Source organism: Ptychodera flava, chromosome 15 (assembly GCF_041260155.1).
Source record: "Ptychodera flava strain L36383 chromosome 15, AS_Pfla_20210202, whole genome shotgun sequence".
Lineage (NCBI taxonomy): Eukaryota > Metazoa > Hemichordata > Enteropneusta > Ptychoderidae > Ptychodera > Ptychodera flava.
This window is the reverse complement of record NC_091942.1, coordinates 26,342,394-26,365,385: the sequence shown is the minus strand read 5'-3', so window position 1 is coordinate 26,365,385 and position 22,992 is coordinate 26,342,394. Positions and strand designations below refer to the sequence as shown.

The window sequence follows — 22,992 nt, the reverse complement described above, 5'->3', positions numbered from 1 at the left end:
CTCACATTTGGTATAACAATGTGAGGTTATTGTATAAGCTTAAGTCGGTGGCGTCTGTATGTATGTGTTTGTATATGTATGTATATAGGTATAGTATGTCCGTCAAAATCAAAAACTAACAAACGGCTGCACTTCTAAGCTTGGTATACGGTTGTGGATGCATGCTCGGCTATAGATGGGATTTCGTTCAAATGAAATTTGCATTGCCGAAATATGCAAATGAGCTTAATAAATGTGAAAATGGTCAAAAATTACTAACTCAAGAACTGCTGTTTTGATTGCTTTGAAAATTAGTATGCAAGTACCTTAGGTGAACCTGATATAGTTTTATGTATATCGTGAAGATATCTTCAATTTTGTATATTTGCTGAATTTTTTTGCTATTTTCCTCCTGTTAAACCCTAATTATTCTTCTCTGAAACCTCCAGCCCAATTGCTCTCAATTTGGGTTGGATGTTTGCTAGGGTGTTTATCTTTCTAATTTGTTGAAATTACGACAAAATTGGCAAAATTACCATTTTGGGGCAATTTTTATCATTTTTGGTCAAAAAATCTTAAAAAATCTTTTTTCTTTAAACCCCCTCGACAGATAGCTTTTATATTTGTTATACAATTGCCCAGGGATGACAATAGTTGGATGTGTGGAAATTGTCCTGAAATATGCAAATTTGCATTTTTAAGACAATTTTGTCATTTTTGGTCAAGAAAACTTGTTCTCAAAAACAACTTGTCTGATAGCTTTGTAATTTGGTATAAAAGTCCCGAGGGATGTTATTAGGTAAAACTTTTGCTCAAAGTGTTGGGAAACCCCCAAATATGTATATTTTAGGTAACTTTCTCAGTCTGTGACCTTAAATGACCTATACTAACCCAGGATATGTTGGGAGACAGTGATGAAGGCTGTGAACATAATTTTGTCATATTTGTTTTGAGTTTGTAGTAAAATTTGAGCCAGAAAACAAAGCTTAAGTTAATCCTTTCATTGTGGACCAATTTTTGCAACTTTTCCATGTAAGACACACAAGAACTGATAAGAAATTTGGATCAAGGATAATTCCAGATGTCATAATCGACCCCCGCAGTGGAAGGCATTTCACAATCTGTAAATAACTTAAGTGCTGTTTACAGTTGAACGATAGCACTGACAGCATTGATTGAAAATTACCCAAGGTTGTAAATAGTTCAAATTTTTACATTTCCTGCCATCAAGCCATTGTAGCTCTTTATGTAAACATGGTCAATACCAAGGGGTGGAACGTTTGATATCCAAAAAGGGGGTTCTAGAAGATTGATCAGGTAGCATTATTTTTTTCATCTGACACTTGGTACATTATTTTTTCCCCACTCTCCTACCTTTTCTTTTTGTCAAGCCTTCCCTGGCTGATTTTTAGCAACTGTAGACTGTAGTCTACAGAAGCTATTGGGATGGGTATCCGTCCAGCGTCCGGTGTCAGTCTGTATGTATCACCAAGACCAAAGCATTGGTTTACATGCCGATATGAGTGATTACATGAGTGTGGAACTGAACGATCGAGCAGCACGCTCCTGTTGCCGCTGGTAATGTAGTCAATACACACTTGATAATCATTGGTTTTTTGTGAACTTTGCTGAGATCTAATCAAAAAGTTTTAATTAAACACAATTCATGGCGAAAACACATAAATATGCCTCAAAAACGCGTCCCTCTTACCAGAGGTACAAACATTTTCAAAGAGTCAGGGCAGCTGGGGATATTGAGCGACTAAATATTTTTTACCTTCTGAAATGGTTCGGATATCTATCACTAGCTGTGTAATCAAATTATTCAGCGGGTTTAATATGAACCAAAGTGTAGTAGACGATCGACTACGGTCACCTCGTAGAGTGTCTTGCCTGAATAAAAACAAATGTTATGAATTGCGACGGACGATTCTATTTGCTACTTTAATGCTTACTCCTATGTCGTGACCTTTCTATCCGCCAATGAAAATGTGCGTACTACTCCCGCCAGTCCTCATAAGCTTCACAATTAGCTTGGTTTACCTCTGATTCTGAGCAAGTTTGTTGCCAGACCATTGCTTCTTAACAGTTCCTACATAAACATATGACAAAATTATCAACAGTATTACATTCACTGGTTACACGCAACAACATGTGAAAGCTCAAAAAAAGACCAACTAACAAATTTTAAGCCTCCAGAGGAAAAGAAAACCTCCACGTACACAGTTAAGAGACATCTGTTTCTGACTTCAGACTTATTTTTTTAAGATAATGTCACAGCTGAGCAAAGCTACAGTCAATTAACACCTACACCAGAGTCCATCTGGAAATTGACCTCTTGTGATTCAAAACAATGAAACATGCTTCAAGAAACCCGCAATTATGTAATGAACTATGCAAGTTGTGAGACCCTTGGAAATTAAACCAAAGCTAAAATCAAAACACATACCACTAGCCCTCTAAATAATTCATTTTGATCTTTTTTATACATCACGTAAATGTCACATAACATGCTATTGTCAAGTTTTTTCTCAGAGCAATTTTGGGCAATTCTTACCAATATCAATACCAGACTCCATTTCCTTACAATCCTATAACTGCTGTAATTTAGGAAGAAAGAGCAAAATTTAAATTGAAAGGACAAGGGAGAACTGCAGTGAACGGATATAGGAGGTCTGGAATAATGTTACCATGCCCTGTCCATTGCCTTTTAATTGGTCGAGCTGAACCACGTGACTGCCCACAAATACACAGTAATGGTTTGTTTTCATGCCTGTGAATATGAATAATATCGTAAACATAGTAACTTTTCAGCTAAAACGAAAAATTGTGATTTGTACCAAATTCATAATCAACCATCAAATAAAATAGAGCATTTGTGGGCCAAGTTTAGACGCTTTTTTCAAAAAAATCTCTGGATTTGCAAAATTTTTGCAGCGTGCGCACTACTCACTGACAGGTTCTAGGGCCCCGTTGTCGTTCACACGGGAAATTTTCGTAAATTTTTTCGGGGTTCGTTGATAATATAATTGAAATAACAGACTCCGTACTGACCATTAACGTTTTTTCATGGGCGCGGGCGAGAGGAAAGCCAAATAAACGGGCTCGGCAAGCCTCGTCCATTATTTTTTGGCTTTCCTCTCGCCCTTGCCCATAAATAAATGTTGAATGGTCAGCGCGTCGTCCGTTATTTCTATATTACTATCTGGTCGCCTAATGTACAGTGTAATCATGATATAACTACACTCAACTGTTTGCATTTGCTTGAATGATCTTTGATTAAACATCACTTTATATTCAATTTAAAAAAGGATGCTACGGTCAGTCACTTCATGATCATCCATAATGAAACTTCACTTTTTCTGGCTAAAATTTCCTGCACCATGTCACAAAAGTAGTTGTATTATCCATGCCAGCTAGGCAAAATTTATGTAGCCTATATGATAAACAAATTACAAGATATATTCCATCACAAACTGAATTTGTTGTGTTACGTATAACGCTTTGATTTTCAGCCCTTTAAGGTAGTGAAAAGTGAAAGACTTAAATAATGCCCCACCTTTCCTCAAGGAATATTTCATCCATTCCCTTTCAAAATCAAGAATAAAAATCGGGGTCACCATGCAAATTTTGGTACTAGAGAAACAAATTACCCAAGATTTACCGATATTTGAAATTCAAAATGGCCACCATCACTTTGTGTTAACTCTATGGGGAAATATAAATTTTCAATTTCTGAAAACAAGTCATTGACAATGACATAGTCCCCACTTGTAATAGGAGTATTAGTCTTGAGGGGCAGGGAAATGAGGTCATTAAGAAGTATCACTAAGTGTATATGTTCAGATCTATGGACACATAGGTCTATGTCATTGTTCCCAATTTGAAACAAGAGGCATGTCTAAGTTATGGTTCTAAATCGGGAAAAAGATCAAACCTCTAGCTGTATTGGCCAGCCAAGAAATACATATGTGCATAATAAATGAGGTACAAGATGTGACATCTTAAGGTCTATTATCCTATCAAAATTGAAGCGTCAAGAACTTGTGATTACTGAGTTATGCATATATATGCATATTCAAGGTCAAAGGTCATCAAGGTCACGTGACATTTTGAAAAAAACCATTGTATTGCTAATTAATCCATATATGCCAAAATTCAGACCTCTAGCTCTATTGGCTTGCCCACAATTATATATGGGCATAATTAACGAGGTAAAGCATGTGTTGTCATAAGGTCTCCCATCCTACTAAATATAAAGGACATAGCACTTGTGGTTACTTATTTATTGACATAATCGTGTATTTTAGGTAAAAGGTTATCGAGGTCACATGACATTTTGTCAAAAAATTTCTATCCTATAGTCTATCCCTATATACTAAAAATCATACATTTACCTCTATTGGCTTGTTCAAAATTAGATATGCACATAATGAATGAGGTACAATATGTGGCGTCATAAGGTGTCCCATCATACCAAATATGAAGGGTGTAGCACTTGTGGTTACTGAGTTATGGACAAATATGTATATTTGAGGTCAAGGGTCACCAAGGTCACGTGACATTTTGTCAAAAAAATTGTATTGCTAAGTTATCCCTATATACCAAAAATCAGACCTCTAGCTCTATTCGCTCACTCAAAATTAGATATGTGCATAATTAATGAGGTACAATATGTGGCATCATAAGGTGTCCCATCATACCAAATATGAAGGGTGTAGCACTTGTGGTTCCTGAGTTATGGACAAATGTGTATATTTGGGGTCAAAGGTCACCGAGGTCACGTGACATTTTGTCAAAAAAATTGTATTGCTAAGTTATCCCTATATACCAAAAATCAGACCTCTAGCTCTTTTGGCTCGCTCAAAATTACATATGCGCATAATTAATGAGGTACAATATGTGGCGTCATAAGGTGTCCCATCATACCAAATATGAAGAGTGTAGCACATGTGGTTACTGAGTTATGCACAAATATGTATATTTGAGGTCAAGGTCATTGACATCACTTGACATTTTGTCAAAAAAATTGTATTGCTAAGTTATCCCTACATACCAAAAATCAGACCTCTGGCTCTATTGGCTCGCTCAAAATTAGATATGCACATAATTAATGAGGTACAATATGTGGCGTCATAAGGTGTCCCATCATACCAAATATGAAGGGTGTAGCATTAGTGATTACTGAGTTATGGACAAATATGTATATTTGAGGTTAAAGGTCACCAGGTCACGTGACATTTTGTCAAAAAAATTGTATTGCTAAGTTATCCATATATACCAAAAATCAGACCTCTAGCTCTATTGGCTCGCTCAAAATTAGATATGCACATAATTAATGAGGTACAATATGTGGCGTCATAGGGTGTCCCATCATACCATATATGAAAGGTTTACCACTTGTGGTTACTGAGTTATGGACAAATATGTAGATTCGAGGTCAAAGGTCACCAAGGTCACATGACATTTTGTCAAAGTGTCTGAGATATCTGCGTGAACGGATGGACTCACGGACTGACATGACCCAATCTATGAGCCCCCTGGACTTTATCTGTGAGGACTAAAAACTGTGTCACTGCATCCTTTTTGCAATATGAATACGATGAGAAACTAAATTTTTATTATCTTGGGAGCCTATGTACTGCCTTATACATGGGAGTCTATGGACTGCCTTATACATGGGAGTCTATGGACTTCCTTATACATGGGAGTCTATGGACTGCCTTATACATGGGAGTCTATGGTCTGCCTTATACATGGGAGTCTATGGACTGCCTTATACATGGGAGTCTATGGTCTGCCTTATACATGGGAGTCTATGGTCTGCCTTATACATGGGAGTCTATGGTCTGCCTTATACATGGGAGTCTATGGTCTGCCTTATACATGGGAGTCTATGGAGGTGAAAACTAAAAAGTCCTCTACCACGGCCAAATTTGATCGCATTGTGAAACAAATCGACGTGCATCTGTATGAGGTATGGTACTATCCTTGTACCAAGTTTGAACGAAATCGCTCCAGGCGTCTCTGAGATATCTGCGTGAACGGACGGACGGACGGACGCACGGACGCATGGACGCACGGACATGACCAAACCTATAAGTCCCCCCGGACGGTGTCCGTGGGGACTAACAAGCTAAGTCAGTGAATTTTTTTTACACCAAGAGCTTTAATATGACCCCTCACAAGTGGTAGATCGGAAAAGAACTATAAAAATTTGAAAGTCCAAATATCCATCTCCGAGGCGCATTCTACCTTTAAAAAAATCTGTAATCAAAGCGTCACCTTGAGATAAGTCCTATCATTTTTGTTGCATTCACTGTGCTCCTGCTGTTTGAAATCATATAAATGAACAGTGATCAGCCCTAGTGTGTTCATCCAAACCTTGCATCTCTCTATTCATTCCCTTTATCCTATCTTCTTTTCTCATTTCAAAATTACTGCAGAGGTGTGAATTTCTATTGATGTGCAATGTGACAGATGTGTGGTCGACTTTGTTTCCCTTTTTTGTCACAGAAACGAAAAAAGGCTACTTTGTTTCCCTTTTTTGTCACAGAAACGAAAAAAGGCTACTTTTGAAAATATGTAGCAAAGTGCAATCTGACCTTCAAACTCAAACAGATTCAGTGATACAAATGCTTTAATAGCTCCTTAGGGTTTTTTTTCAAATTAACAGTTCAGTGACAAAATTATGTTTACAATGAGATTGTGTAAGCTGGCATACCCTTAATCTACCTGTGTGTGAATTATTTAACACAAAATTAATACCTTGAAAAGTGTGACAATTTGTGATCAGGGTGATCAACTTGAAAAAGAATTGCTCAATGTTGCTTTACTGACAATAAAGGCCAAAAAAATTAAAATATTTCTTGTCCTTTGGTGAATTCAAAACTAATGTGTCATGGGAATTTCTTTTTTTGGGGAAAAAAGTGGCCAAGCCCCTTTTGGGGGAATTCAAACATGGCCACCATGAAGTAAAATGGCTGCAGGCCTAGGTAAGAAATATTAGCAAAGCGTACGGTCCATATCGTCAGGATGGAATTCTAGATAGCTAAGCTACGAAGTCCCACCTATGAGATGTAAAACACAGATAGTTGATGACAAAATCTAGATTGTCAAGACGCAATTTTGACGATTTTTCCCGTCATACATGCCGTTTCAACATGGCGGCCTAGGATAACGTCGATGCGAAGGCAGCAGTCGTGGTAAGTTTTTACCGTTATTTTTAGTTTTGAAGTGAGAAATCGTGAAAAAATGTATCGCCTTCCGGGTCAAATATCATGGAAAATGCCCTCGTGAAGTATTTTTGTCGAACGTTTGGTATTTTTAGATAAGATAGATGTTAATTGCGGACTGCTGTGGGTCTGCTAAGCTGATCTGTGCGATATCCATAGAAAACCACGTGCGTATCAGTACAAGTATGGTACACGGTATGGTGCAGTGCAGTGCAATTTAAGATCTCAACTCGTTGACTTGGTCGTATACAACATGCGACTTCTACCATCTGATCTTTGAGATTACCGTATGTGCAGGGTCTAGCTTATTAAATGGTACTCATGCAAAGTTTGCTCTATTTCCTATTAGTATTTGCAAAATCGCACAGATCTGCTGGTAGACCCACAGCAGTCCGCAATTAACATCTATCTTCTCTAAAAATACCAAACGTTCGACAAAAATACTTCACGAGGGCATTTCCATGATATTTGACCCGGAAGGCGATACATTTTTTACGATTTCTCACTTCAAAACTAAAAATAACGGTAAAAACTTACCACGACTGCTGCCTTCGCATCGACGTTATCTTAGGCCGCCATGTTGAAACGGCATGTATGACGGGAAAAATCGTCAAAATTGCGTCTTGACAATCTAGATTTTGTCATCAACTATCTGTGTTTTACATCTCATAGGTGGGACTTCGTAGCTTAGCTATCTAGAATTCCATCCTGACGATATGGACCGTACGCTTTGCTAATATTTCTTACCTAGGCCTGGGCTGCCACGGAAAGAAACAAACCCGTGAAATATTGCAGAACATTTATTGAACGTATCAACTGATCCATGACATGAATTCACATGAAGATGTTATGTTTCTGCTTGTTCCACGATTTTTCTTTTTTCAAAATAACAAAAGTCGTGACGCGCATGTTTTCACATGACGCACGTGATGGGAAACAAAATGCTTTTTTTTTACCTAATTGTCTATTTTTTCTTGCACTGTTGATGTTGAGACTGTCAACTGCAGGCCCCTCTTGCATTTGTTTCAACCACCATCAAAGCCAGTCATACTGTCTCATTATCTATGTGCTTCACACAAGTGATAAAGTAACGTACGCAGGTGATGTAGGTCCCAAATGTCTGAACACTGCAGATTTTCACATGGAATTTTTGCAGCTAGAATTTACAGCACAAGGCAGGTTGGAAGGTGTTGGCAGTGATAGAAAAAGTATTGCTTTCTGTGTCGACTGGGTTCACAGGGATAAATTTCAAATCCATTTAGAGAGAAATTTCAACTCCACAATCCCCGGGGAGTCGCCGAAACCATGAAGCCCACATGATGTGTTCTGATCATGATCTTTGAGACTTGCCATTGAACTTTAATTTGTAGTTTGACCCAAAGTACAAGCGATACAATTATAGTGAAGTACATCACACCATGTGACATGCAATCATCACCAAATGGCCTTCGAATTTCCCTGCACTCGACTAATGGGCTAAATTGAACAGATGGACCAAAATCTGCTCATTGAATTGTAAGACTTCACTTTAAACCTAGAACAAAATGACATATCTTACACTTGATCTAATCTGACTGAGGTGAAAAAGAGTCTGTTAGGGGCAATTAGAGTCTTCACTTATTATACAGAGTGAGCATAATTGCGATGACGACGTCAATAATTTCACAGCTTACTTTTTTCTTGTGGTAAGTCAAAGGTTGGCATGAAAAATCTGAATCCCTGTCTAACATTTCTTGAATAGCACTCTGCCACAAGATCATTGCTTATTTGTATGCATTTAAGTAAATCATACCTATCCCCTATACCAGCAATTAGGGATCTCTCTACCATTGAGAAACGATAACTGGATTGCTTAAAGTCCGAAAACAGAACAAACATTGTACAAAATTGGCTTGTTTGATTGGTGTAGGGTTAGGCTGAGTCACTGATTTGCTGACTAACTGGTTGGTTGGTCAATGGCTTACTGACAGCAGGCTATGTGCGGCTGAAGGCAGAGCTGCAGTGCCGACTAGCAGACCTAACTGAATAGCTGAAGAACTAAACTGACTAGCTAGCTAAGCAACTGATTGACAACTTGGGATAACTGACTGACTGATCGACAGATGGACACGAACTGCCCAACTGACAGGCTGACTGACTTCGTGACTAACTGGTGACTGACTGACTGACTCTCTGACTGACTAATTGACAGACTGGAGGACTGGATAACTAGAAAAACAGACCGCTTGACTAATGAATCAACCAACTGAACAACTGACCAACTGGCCGACTGACTGATCTACTGACTGACAAGGTGGCTGACTAATTGGATAGTAGGCTGCCTGTATGACAATGGGTGGTGAACATGCACTTGGCTGCAGCAGTTGCTGCCTTGCTGGTTTCTTAAGTCTTTAATAGTAGACATTATTTCATTCATGGCTTCTGTTGGTAAATACAATGGTTACCAATCAGTTGTTTCACAACTTCAGAAGTTAACTTTCCCTGTCATCCATTGATGGCAGTGCAGTGTTCTTTTCTTTGACATGAGACATGCAGTGACGGAACTGAAAGCAGCGATATCTATGACAAATCACCATGTACTAAGTGGAATTCCACACACCCTGCAGATTGAATCAATTTGTAAGCTGGGACTCATGGCCAGCAACATGCCATGCGATTGATAACAGAGAAGTCATCTTTGCCAGCTTGGTTTTGATTTAACATGGAACATTTCCTCAGTTCTTTACCACATACCGCCACAGAACCTTATCTGTAACATTAATTAAAGGCTATTGTGCATCCCTTGATATCCATTCAGAATGGTCATCATTTCATTGAACACACATGCTCTGCACAACACCTTACTGGAGCAAATATTCAAATAAATGAACAAGCAAATGAACAAAAGAATGAATGTAAAAATAAATGAGTAAATAAATATGTTTGTATATATGTATGCATGAACATGTATATGCAGAGTACATATCAATATAAAAATCACTTCCAGTACAATTATATTGACATTCACCTTGTAAATACCTGTGGATATATATATATATATATATATATATATATATATATATATATATATATATATATATATATATATATATATATATATATATATATATACACACACACCACACCAGTAAATAAATAATGAAATAAACATATATATATGTGTATGCATCAATTTTGTCAATGTTCGGTTATACTTGTAGTTATGTAATATTTTTGTATAGTATGTGGACAGAATCACTGATATAAATTGTACACCTGCATGGTGACCTGAATCCTGAAAGGAAGTAAAACAGTCAAATCATTCATTATGTTCAAAGTAAATTACTGCATTAAGAAATAGTATCCAATCAATAGCCATAGGGATTTGCGGTCACAAGCTTCTGTGACAGTGAATGCACCAAGAAAAGTGTTACAGGCTGAACTCTTTATTTGATGAATGTGAGTTTAAACAGTTGGGAATGTTTCCATTAGTTCATTAGTGAGAAAGTTTCCAACATAAAAGCCTGTCCTTTTCTAGAAACAACACATTTACCACAGTTAAGACTTCTGTGGGAAAACAGTTTGGTCAAAACCATCGCAAAGCCTAGATGCAGCTCTACCATTTCAAGTTGATCAAATTCATTGCAACATCTGAATGCGGCAGCACTGTTTCAATCACATTCACGTCCATGATCCTTAAATGAAGTTTTGTATTTTAATTACTAATTCTGCAGGTCATTTATCATTATATGCACAGTAGACGATCTGTAAAATAGAGAAACAAAGTGTTCTTTCTCGAGCGCAATACATTGATTCTGACTGCTTTTTATCCTGTTCACCCCAATGAATGCCATGACCCCAGGTCCATGCATGCTCCTTATTGATAACAATTGATTTGAGTTTGATGACAGGGTTAAGATAGTATGCGCCTTGAAAATGAAGGACTTAAAACTTTTGCTCAAAATTTCCAAAATGAAACTTTCAACCTTTTTCTCACCGACTCAAAAATAAAATTCAGGGATAACCGTGCCAAATTTGGTACTACAGAAACAAATAAGCTAAAATTTACCGATATTTTAAATTCAAAATGGCCGTCATCCCTGTGTTAACTCTTTGGAGAAAAATTTAACTTTTGGATTTTCAAAAAACTAAAGATGGTAAAAAGTATAATTACACCAAGAGCTTTGAAATGCATGCCTATCAGTGGTAGATCAGAAGAAAATTATCTAAGTTCAAGAGTCCGAGGATCTGTCACTGAGGCGCATTCTACCTAGCTGTGGAAACGCAGCTATCTGTTGGTGGGGTAGCGTACGTAGCTATGCGGGTCAAAGGTCAACCCCGCCACGGATAGCTGCGGGCCAACTACCGGCGAAAGTGGGTCCATTAGGACGACACCACTTGTATCAGAACTTTGAACAGCAAAATAAACCAAAGTGAGTGTAATTCAATAAAATGACCTATACCTGCCTGAACTCTGATTATTGCTCATTCCCTTACTTCTTTTGTGAACAAAATTTCTGGTTCGTTTACGTAATTCGGCTGATTTTCCGAGGAGTACTCAAGATTTTCACTCCAGCAGCGAACTTTGACTTCAATTGATAGGCTAATAAGGACGTCGTGCGTTCGAACGTGAGTCCCTATTAGCATATCAATTGAAGTCAAACTCGCTGCTGGAGTGAAAATCTTGAGTACTCCTTGGAAAATCAGCCGAATTACGTTCAAAATTGCGATACAAGTGGTGTCGTCGTAATGGACCCACTTTCGCTGGTAGTTGGCCCGCAGCTATCCGTGGCGGGGTTGACCTTTGATCCGCATAGCTACGTACGCTACCCCACCAACAGATAGCTGCGTTTCCACAGCTACATTCTACCTTAAGAATCACAGCTAGCTCACAACATAAACAGGCAGAGCTCTATAGCTGACTCTGGCAGACATGATCATCTGTTTGTAAGTTTGACTTACACTGCACTGCAATTGAAAGTGATTATAATCATGGTCCCAAGAACAATATTTAAATCACATGGTGTTGTTTGAAACATGATCAATGAAATATTGAGGACCATACGATTTACATAATGAAAGTAAACCACACATGAAATGCCGACTTCTAATTTCCAGCTAGACAGCTCATTTGCAAGAAGTATTGAGGAAAGGTGCAGTGTATTATTTATCTTCCTGCATTTGATTCACAAATGACAAGAAAAAATCAATCTACAATTCGACGCATGCCCGTGATCAATAAACAACCATAAACATTTGATACTTGACTTATCTCACTCTTCAACATTTGGTGACTTTATCAGCGCAGGTGGTCTGGAGACATGGTATTGGGCAGGGATGTCATTTCATCAACGTCTAAAGAGTCAGACCATTCCAAATAAAAACCACAGACAGTCTTCTCTTGTCGCACAGCAATTAAGAAGACCTGGTGTAATCTGGTGAAGTAACTGCTGATTAGGGAAAGACCAACAGTGATTCATCCCCTGCTGAATATCTATTTAAAGTGATCTGATTTCTATTTCTGACTGCCTTGAATATTTTCAGCCCCACTGACAAAAAGAAACATATTACTAAAGAGAATCATAATATCTGAATGTTAAATCTGTGTCTCTAGGTGATTAGCGGGAATCTTCTCATTTGCCACAGCTGTGTATGTATTGTACACGTGTGCATGTGTCCACGTGTTTCAATTATTTGCCTAACATTAACAATCTGTGTCTGTCTGTAAATCGATAACGAACAAATTATTGCTTTATACTTAAAGTAATTCAGGTGTATGTTTCTGACACTCTGCTCTGGCATTGATCAATATCACCAAGTGATAATGCATATCTTTGTAGATGTGTATGTGTACTTGTTTGTATTATATACATGTAAATATACAATACCTGTATGCATTTTTGTAGATATGTGTGTGTATGTGTGTGCGTGTGTGTGTGTGTGTGTGTATTAAGACACATCAAGTGTACATAGTTACTATAACTCAAGTTTTACACATTCTCTACTTTCAGCTTGATGAGTCTTTTAAGATTGATCCATCATTGTCATATATTCCGTAGACAATTGCTGAGACACCACTAATATTTTCTAAAGTTTGTGAGCCAATAGAAAGTGATCTTATGCAATTACACGTATGCATTTCCTGGAATAGACATCGAGGAAAAATACTTGAATGGTGGATGAATGAAAACTACATGTATGGCTAAGCATGTTGTTGAGACATGGCTTCCATTACTTGATGTAATACTCAGCTGGCAGATGAGAATGCAACATACCCATGTAATAAAATGGAATGTTATATACTCGGCAAGCTATCCTTCACACTTGCATACAACTGGGGTGTAATTGCACTTCTACGCAGCTAGAAAAGACAGCCAGTTTCATCTCAGAAAACCTCCAAGAACAAACAGGCTCGAGATATGTGTACAACATGTCCAAATACATGTAGCACTCTACTGCAAAGATTATTAAAGTGATTGTCACAACGTCCATGATATCACCTTCATGACTGAACAAATACATCCTCGTTTGCAATATGCTGGGAATGTAATGATATCACCTTCAGCTTTAAATCAGAGTAATGGAATTTCATTATTAGAAGGGTGAAAGCATTGAAAGAGTTTTGCACATCAATGCCAGATAACTGCCAAGATTGATTTCATTGTGCAATGCTGTTCACCCTACTACACTCAAAATATTATCGTTTTGGGAACGGGGGATTGTGGCTATTGAGGCCAAATTGAAATCCTCATTTTTTTCAGATCAATCAGTGGAAGCACTTGAGGCTTTGTGCACTCCCAAGGTCTAGTTGTATTTCATTTATCCGTCTGTCTGTCTATCTGCATGTGTGTCTGCCCGCCTCAATCTCCACGCACTCAGCTTTTGCCATGCTATTCAAGACTCTGGCAATATTATGGCAATTTCACTCTTTTTTAATGCATACAACTATTACTGCAATATATATAATTCAAAGTTTTTCATGAAACATTGAAATCATAACCAATTCAAGAATTCATTATTAGAAGGGTGATGGACTGAAAAAGAGAAGAAGCTGACTTGTTTGATAACTTGGTAAAATTTTAGAGCAATTGCCAGGGATTTTTGTTCCCCATAAAATTCAGTAGAAAGGCTTGCTCTGCATAAAATTGGTAAAATGGAATATATTATATTCGTCCATTTAAATGGCAAAGACAGCTTTTCCTTATAAGTAAAAGAAAATGTCAAGAAAAAAAATATTTGACATTTAACTGTAAAACTGCAAATATAATAATGATGTTCACTTCGTATGTCATTCCACCTTGGATTTATGCAAAGACGAAGTGTTGCGCATACATAAACAGTGCCTGGGGGCACACAGCATAACAGAATAACATATGACAAAAAATGTTTATTTTTTCCTGTCCCATTGGCATCACTAGCCACTCCCTGTGAGTCTTGCTTGATATTTGCTGCTGTTTGTTTTAGCTTGCCATGCACAGCCAAGTCAAGCAGGGGAAGGTTGCATAAAAAAATATCCAATGGCAAAACCCTCGGCCTAAAGGGAAGAAGGAAAAATATTATTTCTCTGACTATCTCAGGAAGGCAAAACAAACGGCAAGCAGAATTTTAAGTTATCTTTGAGAACCAGCAACTTCCTGTATTTCAACATCAATACCTTCTTTAAGTTAACAGTTGAAAGATGATCTAGTGCTGCAATTTTATTTGACATACAGCAGACATCAACCAGCATCTACATGTTCCTGTGTCTCTATCCATGATAACAAAACTACCGTATTTGCTGATGTTTAAAGCAGACTTGTGGTGTACAAGCCTTTGCAAAGGAGGTACATTTATTTTTAACCATAGCATTGTTGTGGAATATGAGAATACCACACAATGCATTGTGTGCAGCCACAGTAAAGGTTAATTACTCTAATCCTGTCTCGTGTTAACATCAATGCTACCCAACTTATACAAAAACTTACACACATATTGAACAAGGACAGATGTACCATATTATGGAATCTTCTACCATTGATCTTACTATTTGGGGTCAGAAAAGTTTGATAACCTTTGACCTGTATCTTGATTGGTTCAAAGTTTTCATACATGATAATTTGTGTCTTTTTCCCATAGATGCCAAATTCCTTATACAGAAACTTACATAAATGTTTACCAAGTGCAGACCTTGCTGAGGCAATCTCTGTTTTGCCAATCTTTTGAAAACACCCACAGCTTTAGCACAGGTAAACTAAATTTTCCGATTGGTTGATGTTTTGGAAATCATTAGCATAAAACTGTGTCAAAAGAAAACAGGGAAAATTTCCATCAAACTTATATGTACACATACTTTTATCTCTCCTATATATACTAAAGATGCACAAAATACTGTTGGGTGATTGGTTGATAGTTTAGTAATGATTTGAATACAATTAGCATGAAAAACCATGGCAAAGGCAAACACTCACACTGACAAGGGGAAATTTCCATCAAACTGGTCTGTGCGCATCCTTGTTTTCCTCCTACACAAAGTTAAAACGGACAAAAACTGTAGGTTGATTGGTTAGTGTTTTTGGCATTGTTGAACTTTCCATTTAACTATCTTGATGCACGATTGTATTCATCCCACACAAGGCCAGCATCAAAATAAACTAAATATGCAGAATGCTTTGAATAATAATTTCACAGGTTCTTCAGTCACTACATGTGTTCATGTCAAACTAAAAATGCCAGGGTTTAGTGTTTAAAAATAGAGACTTTAGTACTTAAATGAATTTTGTTAGATTGATAAACATCATACTATGTTTAAATTATGGCATGTTAAAATAAAGATTGTATCTGAGTCCAGCATTTTGTTTTGAAAAGCCATGAAGTCCTTGATCAACATTGAACAAAACTGTTTACACTATTTTATTACTATGGTGAATGATGAGAACTATGGACCAAAAGAAAATCTGTCCAAACAATGGTGACACAGGTTACCAGAGCATATATCTTCTAACATACAGCACAGTAATCCATCTGTGTCGCTGCTAGAAACTTTGATACTTCATGACAGTAAGATGATAAATTTGAGAAATATTCATGTTCACGTTCTGATGTCCGGACAGGACTGTTGATCACTCATGAAATCCGGACAGGACTGTTGATCACTCATGAAAAAGCCAAAGCATGTCATCTTTCTTTGTCATTTTGCAATTCGATCCCATACCTAAATGAGCAATGCTTTTTATGGTAACATTGTTTTTGTTATGAGTGAACATGCATGTTTTCAATTTCCGATACATAACTAGCTAACTGCAATCGGATCCTATGGACTTGAGTTTACAGACAAAGACCATTTTTTTCTCATTTTTCCTATATACTGAACAGATAAAAAAGTTAATTGACATACCATTTTGTGTTTATTGAACTGAAAGTTTGAAGGATATTTCAGCCTTTTCAAATTTACAAGTATTTCTCATTGTTATTTCAGTTACCATGGGAACCATTTTCCTAACACAGTCACTAATGTTTTGAAAGGTTTCCTCAGAAGGACAGTATGTTGATTTGGCACAAGATTTTAATGAGGAGCTGTGACCTCGCACTGCAAGGGGTTTCAATTTCAATGGGGTCAGTCACCGTGATGAAAGGGATCGTATGAGTCCAAAAATAAATAATTTGCATGTATAGGCTTCGAGAATTTCATGATTCCCTACCTAGTATACTGTCACTGTCTCGCACCTGTGAAGTTATGGTTGTGTAGGATCACCAGAGAATCTAAACTGTCACTTTGTATATCAAGCCCAGTGCCGGGAGTATCTGCCTAGAATTTAGTTGGGGATCACACTGATTCAAAAATTGTGTTTTCTGTATTCAACAGAATTGCATGCACTATGTATAACACTCAAAAAGTACCCAGATTGACACAGAAATCAAGCGAGTATTGCCTTTTGGAAATTACAGAACTGACTAGACTGCCGGTTTATGGGTACAATTTGCGTTGCATTTCCGGTAGATATATAGGTGCGTATCATTGGACAAGACAAGATTCACTGCCATGAAATGCAGACTTTTGCCTAAAGTTACTCATTTTTACCTTGTTTTATGAGCCAAAAAATGCAACTTTAGTGTAGAATACTACGTTACGTTCATTTTTTGCAATACCTGACACCACTCCCTAGTTTCTTGATTGTACAGTATATTAAACCATCTCTACACAATATGACTGTATTTGCAAAGTGTTTTCTGTCTTCTTGTCAACTTTCTCTCATATTTCTTTTATTAGATAAGTAAAGTTTATGTTATTTTCCCATTATTGTGGTCATCAGCAGCAAATATAGAATCCATTATTTCATTGTTCTTGTGAAACTGAATATGATTGAGTAATTTGAAGTGTTATAGAAACTACTTCAGAGTATTTTTAATTCTCTAAATAATTTGAGGTCCTGTTGTCCCTCCTGTCTGTGAAATGCCTGTCCATGGTAAAACCTTGGCTTTCAAAGTGTTAAGACAAAAAAACTCAGAAGCAACCAAAGAGCAGGTTGATTCATATTTGACAGCAAAAAGGAATGAGCGTCCACTACTTTCTTTATTTTTCCAGAACGACCTGTGCATTTTCTGCATTAATTATTTCTCATTTGTGAGAGCTTTTGGGATCTAATGGTAATATCATGGCTGCTACAGAATGTAGATGTATGATATTTGATCTGTTTATGAGAACAGGAAACATAATTAGCATTCGGAAGAACAGTCATTTCATCCCGAATCTCAACATTGTATTATTCTTATAGAACCTGTCCCGTGATCGGCACCTGCCATGGATGGTCACGATAGCCAAGCGGCGTCACTTTATTAACAATCCCACCTATTGCATGTCTCAGAGTTGAGTGGGGTAATCAGCTATTCCATCATCTCCTAGGGCCAATTGTATTTCCAGTTCATTCAGTTCCATTTCTGTATGCCAACTTTTAGATAAACTCATAGAGTATATGAAATAGCAATTACAGGTAGAAAATAACAATCACTGAAGGATTTACTGTGTCGATTTTTATGTTTAACCCGACCTGCATGTAAATGCTGTAGATGAAAAGATGTATAGTACTGGGGTTCAAGTGCATAGAACAGAAGTAGTTGCCACTGCCTCATTGTTGTCTCTTTACATGCAGGTGTAGAAAAATAGACTTGTCCTTTCATAGTGATCCGTTGGGTGAGAGAAAGGGTTTTGAGATGTCAGTATGTTTTCTGACTGCTCCTTTTGTTATGAAAACTCGTCCTGACAAAAAGCCATCAGTTTGTACCACACACAATAGCACACCCAGCATGATCCATTGAAGGCTGCTCCTAGTAATTGGAGAATCATCAGAAATTACTAAATATAAACGTCTTCTGATTGATTTTCACAATATGATTTTTTCACCGAAGAGCAAAAGAGAGGGAAACGCACAAAAAACAGTTGGATGGCGATAATTGTCCTCCGTCCTGTCCTTTTCTCATGCAGACAATAATTGACTCGCTGTGTGCCCTTGTTCTGATGATATCGAATGAACTAATAAAAATCAGCACATTAATTTTTTTTCTCCCCACAGGGTCGAATATTATCCAAATGTAATCTTTGTTCGCTACAATTTAGCTCATGTAGATTGACACATTGCAATATTGTCTGTGAGATTGGCATCATAGGAGATTGCCAAATCAACCGCAAATGCTCAGTTGCGTAGGTTGTTGCAAGCAGTGCTGTAACATGGTCAAATTTGTCTCTCACAGTGTACAGACACTGCTTTATCATGTCAACCTTGTTAGTAATCTGCTGCCTACTTTCATTCACGTCTAACATTGCTGATGACGACTTATTTATTAAACAGAGCAAAGTACACCCAACATTACACTTGTCGCAACTCATATCTCTTGAGTGTGTTGTTCTTTAACCTAAATCTGACACTAAACGGCTTACGCAGACATTTCATATTCCACTCTGTGCTTGTTTCATTGCAGGCTGATATACAATCCAGGGAGTACTTGAGACAGAATTTCCATTCCAGTAATGCCGATGAAGATTAACCAGAGATGAATCTCAACTGTTGTCCATAAAACACTATCAGCATCTGTCCAACCGTCATTTACAAATCTAGACAGCTTCTTGAAAGCCACTTACATGTATCTCAGAAGATTTCGTAATAGCCCTTTCAAGGTTCATTTTAAAGTGAAAGACAAGTCATATGTATATATTTCCTACTGTGGTAATTGAATGGTTTTAAATTTAGGAGTGGGCATGACACTTCGTCATTTCTATAATAAATTTACAAATCTAGAAAGATTCTTGAAAGCCACTTACATGTATCTCAGAAGATTTTGTAATAGCCTTTCAAGGTTCATTTTAAAGTGAAAGACAAATCATTCATAAATTGTTTCAACCCATGGTGATTAAATGGTTTTAAATTTATAAGAGGTCATTGCACTTCATAATTTCTATAATAAATAGCAATTTTGTATTCCAAAATTAACTCGTACCGCAGTATTTATGTGAAAGGTGTGTGTGTGCATTTCTGTATTCACCATCACCTTTTGATTTCTCTTTTAGTACACCTAGCTCTACAGGATATAAGCCAACAGGGTATAACTTCATTTCTTATGAAAACACAACACACTTCAAAAGTTTCTGTCAATTTGAACACGTTTTAACTCATTTGAGGCGAATTTATTTAGGTCCTTACACAAGTTTTTTTTTTATATTCGTCAACTATGTTCTAGATCCCTCTAGGTTGCAGAATAACTGGAGTTTTTATCATGTAGGAAAAGGTGTGTGCAGAGCAGTCATTGTGCACTGTACTTTGATCTTTTCTCATAAAAATTAGAATATTTTATGTCTGTACATGAATAAATAAAACTTAAGTATCAGCCATATTGGATATAAAAACATCGTATGGGAAATGAACTTGCAATGTGCAGTACTAACGCACCATGAAAAGAGTAATGCTGGTGAATTCTTTGCTACGCTGTACCACAGCTCACAAATTATTCAATCATTGAGATACATTGTTGCAATGTTTTGGTATGAAAATAGCTCTCTGTGATAGCGTGACCTGTACTCAGATCTAGAGACAATAATATGCAAGCCTACTGGATTGTGTCACAAAGCAAGTATAATGTTCTGACATATGTTTTCAGTGTTTGGACATGAACACTAAGTGAGTAGAAAGTTCTGGCATGGCTTTGAGATAGCTGTGGACATGAAAAATTGTATCATTACAGCTAATAGTTAGTAGGTATGTGTAGCAATTTACGTATTTTACATGTCCGAACAATAATTGTTAATATTCGATGAAAATTTCTGAAATGATCGAATGGAAGCCACATTTGAAACTGGATAAACATTTGTATGGTGCAATTTATCTTCACCAATAATTAGTGAAACCCAGGCATATTCGAACATATAGCTGCTGTAAAAATGGAAAGTGGCTCACTAGTGACTATGTTATCATCGGTTTATGTACATTCAGAGACCCGGTATGCAATGTATGATTTGCTCTAGAAGAAATTAGCTGGAACAAGCCAGCGCAGTGGTTCTTCTCATAAAAATAAAATGACAAGAATTTCCACACTTCTAAAAAAGTTAATATGTGCATATACGAATAATAGAGGCTAGAATTAACATAGTAAAACAAATGGACACGCAGTGGCTTCAGCGAAATTTGTGAATTTAATCTTATTCAAATCTACTGTGTCCAAGACTAATAGTTACTGACGTTAAATCCCATCATTCATTGGAATGTAAAGGCTTGCTTGCTCGACTAGAGACCGTAGTAAAAAACCATTGCTTCCTCGACAGATATGTTACAAGTGAAATGACCGTGAGCCAATGAAAGCGGAGATACTAATCATTACCCTTAACCTTGTTAGTATATTATTAATACAAGACTGAGGAAATTGATACTTAGTGTCTGCTTCACTTAAGAACCCAAGAGATTGAGCGCATTTGTGAAACAGGCACTGATTAACATAGCATCATGCATCAGTTATCATAAAAAACGTGTCAGACAGACCGGCCATCATTAACTGTACTACTGGACGTTGGTAACAAGACAGGCTGGCCTTTTGCGTGACTGGGGACCAGAACCGAAGCTGATAGTAGTTTAACATATGTCAGATATCATTAGCAACGACATCTCAGTATACCATATGTTGTATTTGGTGATTTCAATCTTCTATCTGATGTCAAATGCCAACGGCATCCTGGTAACCATACGCGGTGTTCGAGAATTCAACACATTTCTAGTTCTGTACACGGTGAAATGATATTCCGCTTGGTATTCTGTCAAACTTAGAGAAATGGTATGGCCAAATAAAAAAAACTTGAGTGTTTCTGGTATGAACATGCCTTCGAAAATTAGGATAGGTAGGTCGGAGGAATATTTTAAAGATCCATTAGCTGTAACTTTGGTCATTTTTTTAATTTTGTTTGTTTCTGTGTATCATCTACAGTGTGTGGTGTGAATCCCTGAACCATGGAGAAATTCCTAATATTTAGCTCATAAATATACCTTATATGCGTATAATCTGCATTGTTATTGTTAAATTTTTTGTATTCAGGTACGGACTAGAATACATTTATCAACAATAACAATGGTCATTTCACATATACAGGCTGTGTTAGCAAGCAAGACACTGGGTATTGGTCATGATGATCAGATTATAGTAAAATTCTGTAGTTGATACATTGAAACAGAGTAGTGAAAAGTTAGTCAACAGTTACAGCTAATTTCCCTTTAACTGTTAGTTTTGTTGGTCGAGACCAATAAAATATAATAAAGATAATTTACTCAATTTTTTTTGGATAATGTGAACAAAATATCTCGTATCGGTAGTTTTTATAGGGTAGGTCGGGTTACCGGAAACATTTTTTTTATTCGGCCCAATGCATTTCTCTCCACTTCATAGGAAAATCCATTGATTCAGAAAAGAATGCGAGAGACAGTAAACTTCACAAGCCCTTGTCTAAATTACACTCCAACTCTAACCGTTTCGGTGCTCTAAACCAACTTAGGCATGATTTTTATTGATTTTCCCCCGTTTACTAGTACTTTACATTTAACAGTCGAAATTTGAATACAGTACAGTTGTATTGCCATATTCGTTGACCTTATATCTTGCGGAAATATCGACGGAAGCTCAATACTTGGTAATTCTGTAAAACGAATTAGCACTATGAACATCTTTTCTCTCATACTTGTTCCAGATGGCAGATCGTAGTCGATAAATCTAAAAATATTTTCTGAAATTTGTCCCACCTACATACTTGCTTAATGATCAGCAGTGATGTACCAGGCTAATAGACATCGCCGAAGTTGTCATACTTTTAAAGTTCATATCTGGAATTCATCGTACTCTCAAAGTTCATCAAGGACCATTGACCGTTTCAACCGTTTTCTTTAACCATCGAGAGTCACGTAGGTAATTCGAAGACTGTTGATTTCGACCGACATGGAAAAAAAAACCAGCGGTGCAAAACGTTGGTGATGTTATTAGCCCAAAAGAGTGGCCGGAAGTACGCCTTCCGAAGGTGTTGCTATAATAGGAAAAGTTAAGCTTAAAATCATGCAGATCCACGCTAGTGTCGAACTCTGAAATCAGCTTTGATGTCTGATGAATTCACAACCGTCATATGATTAGTATTTGGTATCAAAGAATTTAATCTGAACGCATATGACACGATAGTCGAATGACTGTGCCGCAGGTTTAGGTTGCTCAATGCAATGATTAATAGAATCAATATCTTTTGATTTCGTTACCCACGGAAGAAAAGTTCAATGCCAGTACCACTGACAATATTATTATAAATTTC

General features: G+C 37.1%; 1 protein-coding gene across 2 annotated transcripts in view; it reads left to right on the top strand.

The window, feature by feature from the left end:
* Positions 1 to 19,650, top strand: part of LOC139151699 (endonuclease V-like) — a 69,505-nt gene extending 49,855 nt beyond the window's left edge. For both annotated transcript variants that reach the window (XM_070724653.1, XM_070724654.1), the window contains one exon: positions 19,146 to 19,650. In XM_070724653.1, coding sequence (XP_070580754.1) covers positions 19,146 to 19,211 — 66 coding nt within the window. In that variant the 3' untranslated portion in view covers positions 19,212 to 19,650. The remainder of the gene's footprint in view (positions 1 to 19,145) is intronic.
* Positions 19,651 to 22,992: the final 3,342 nt, after the last annotated feature.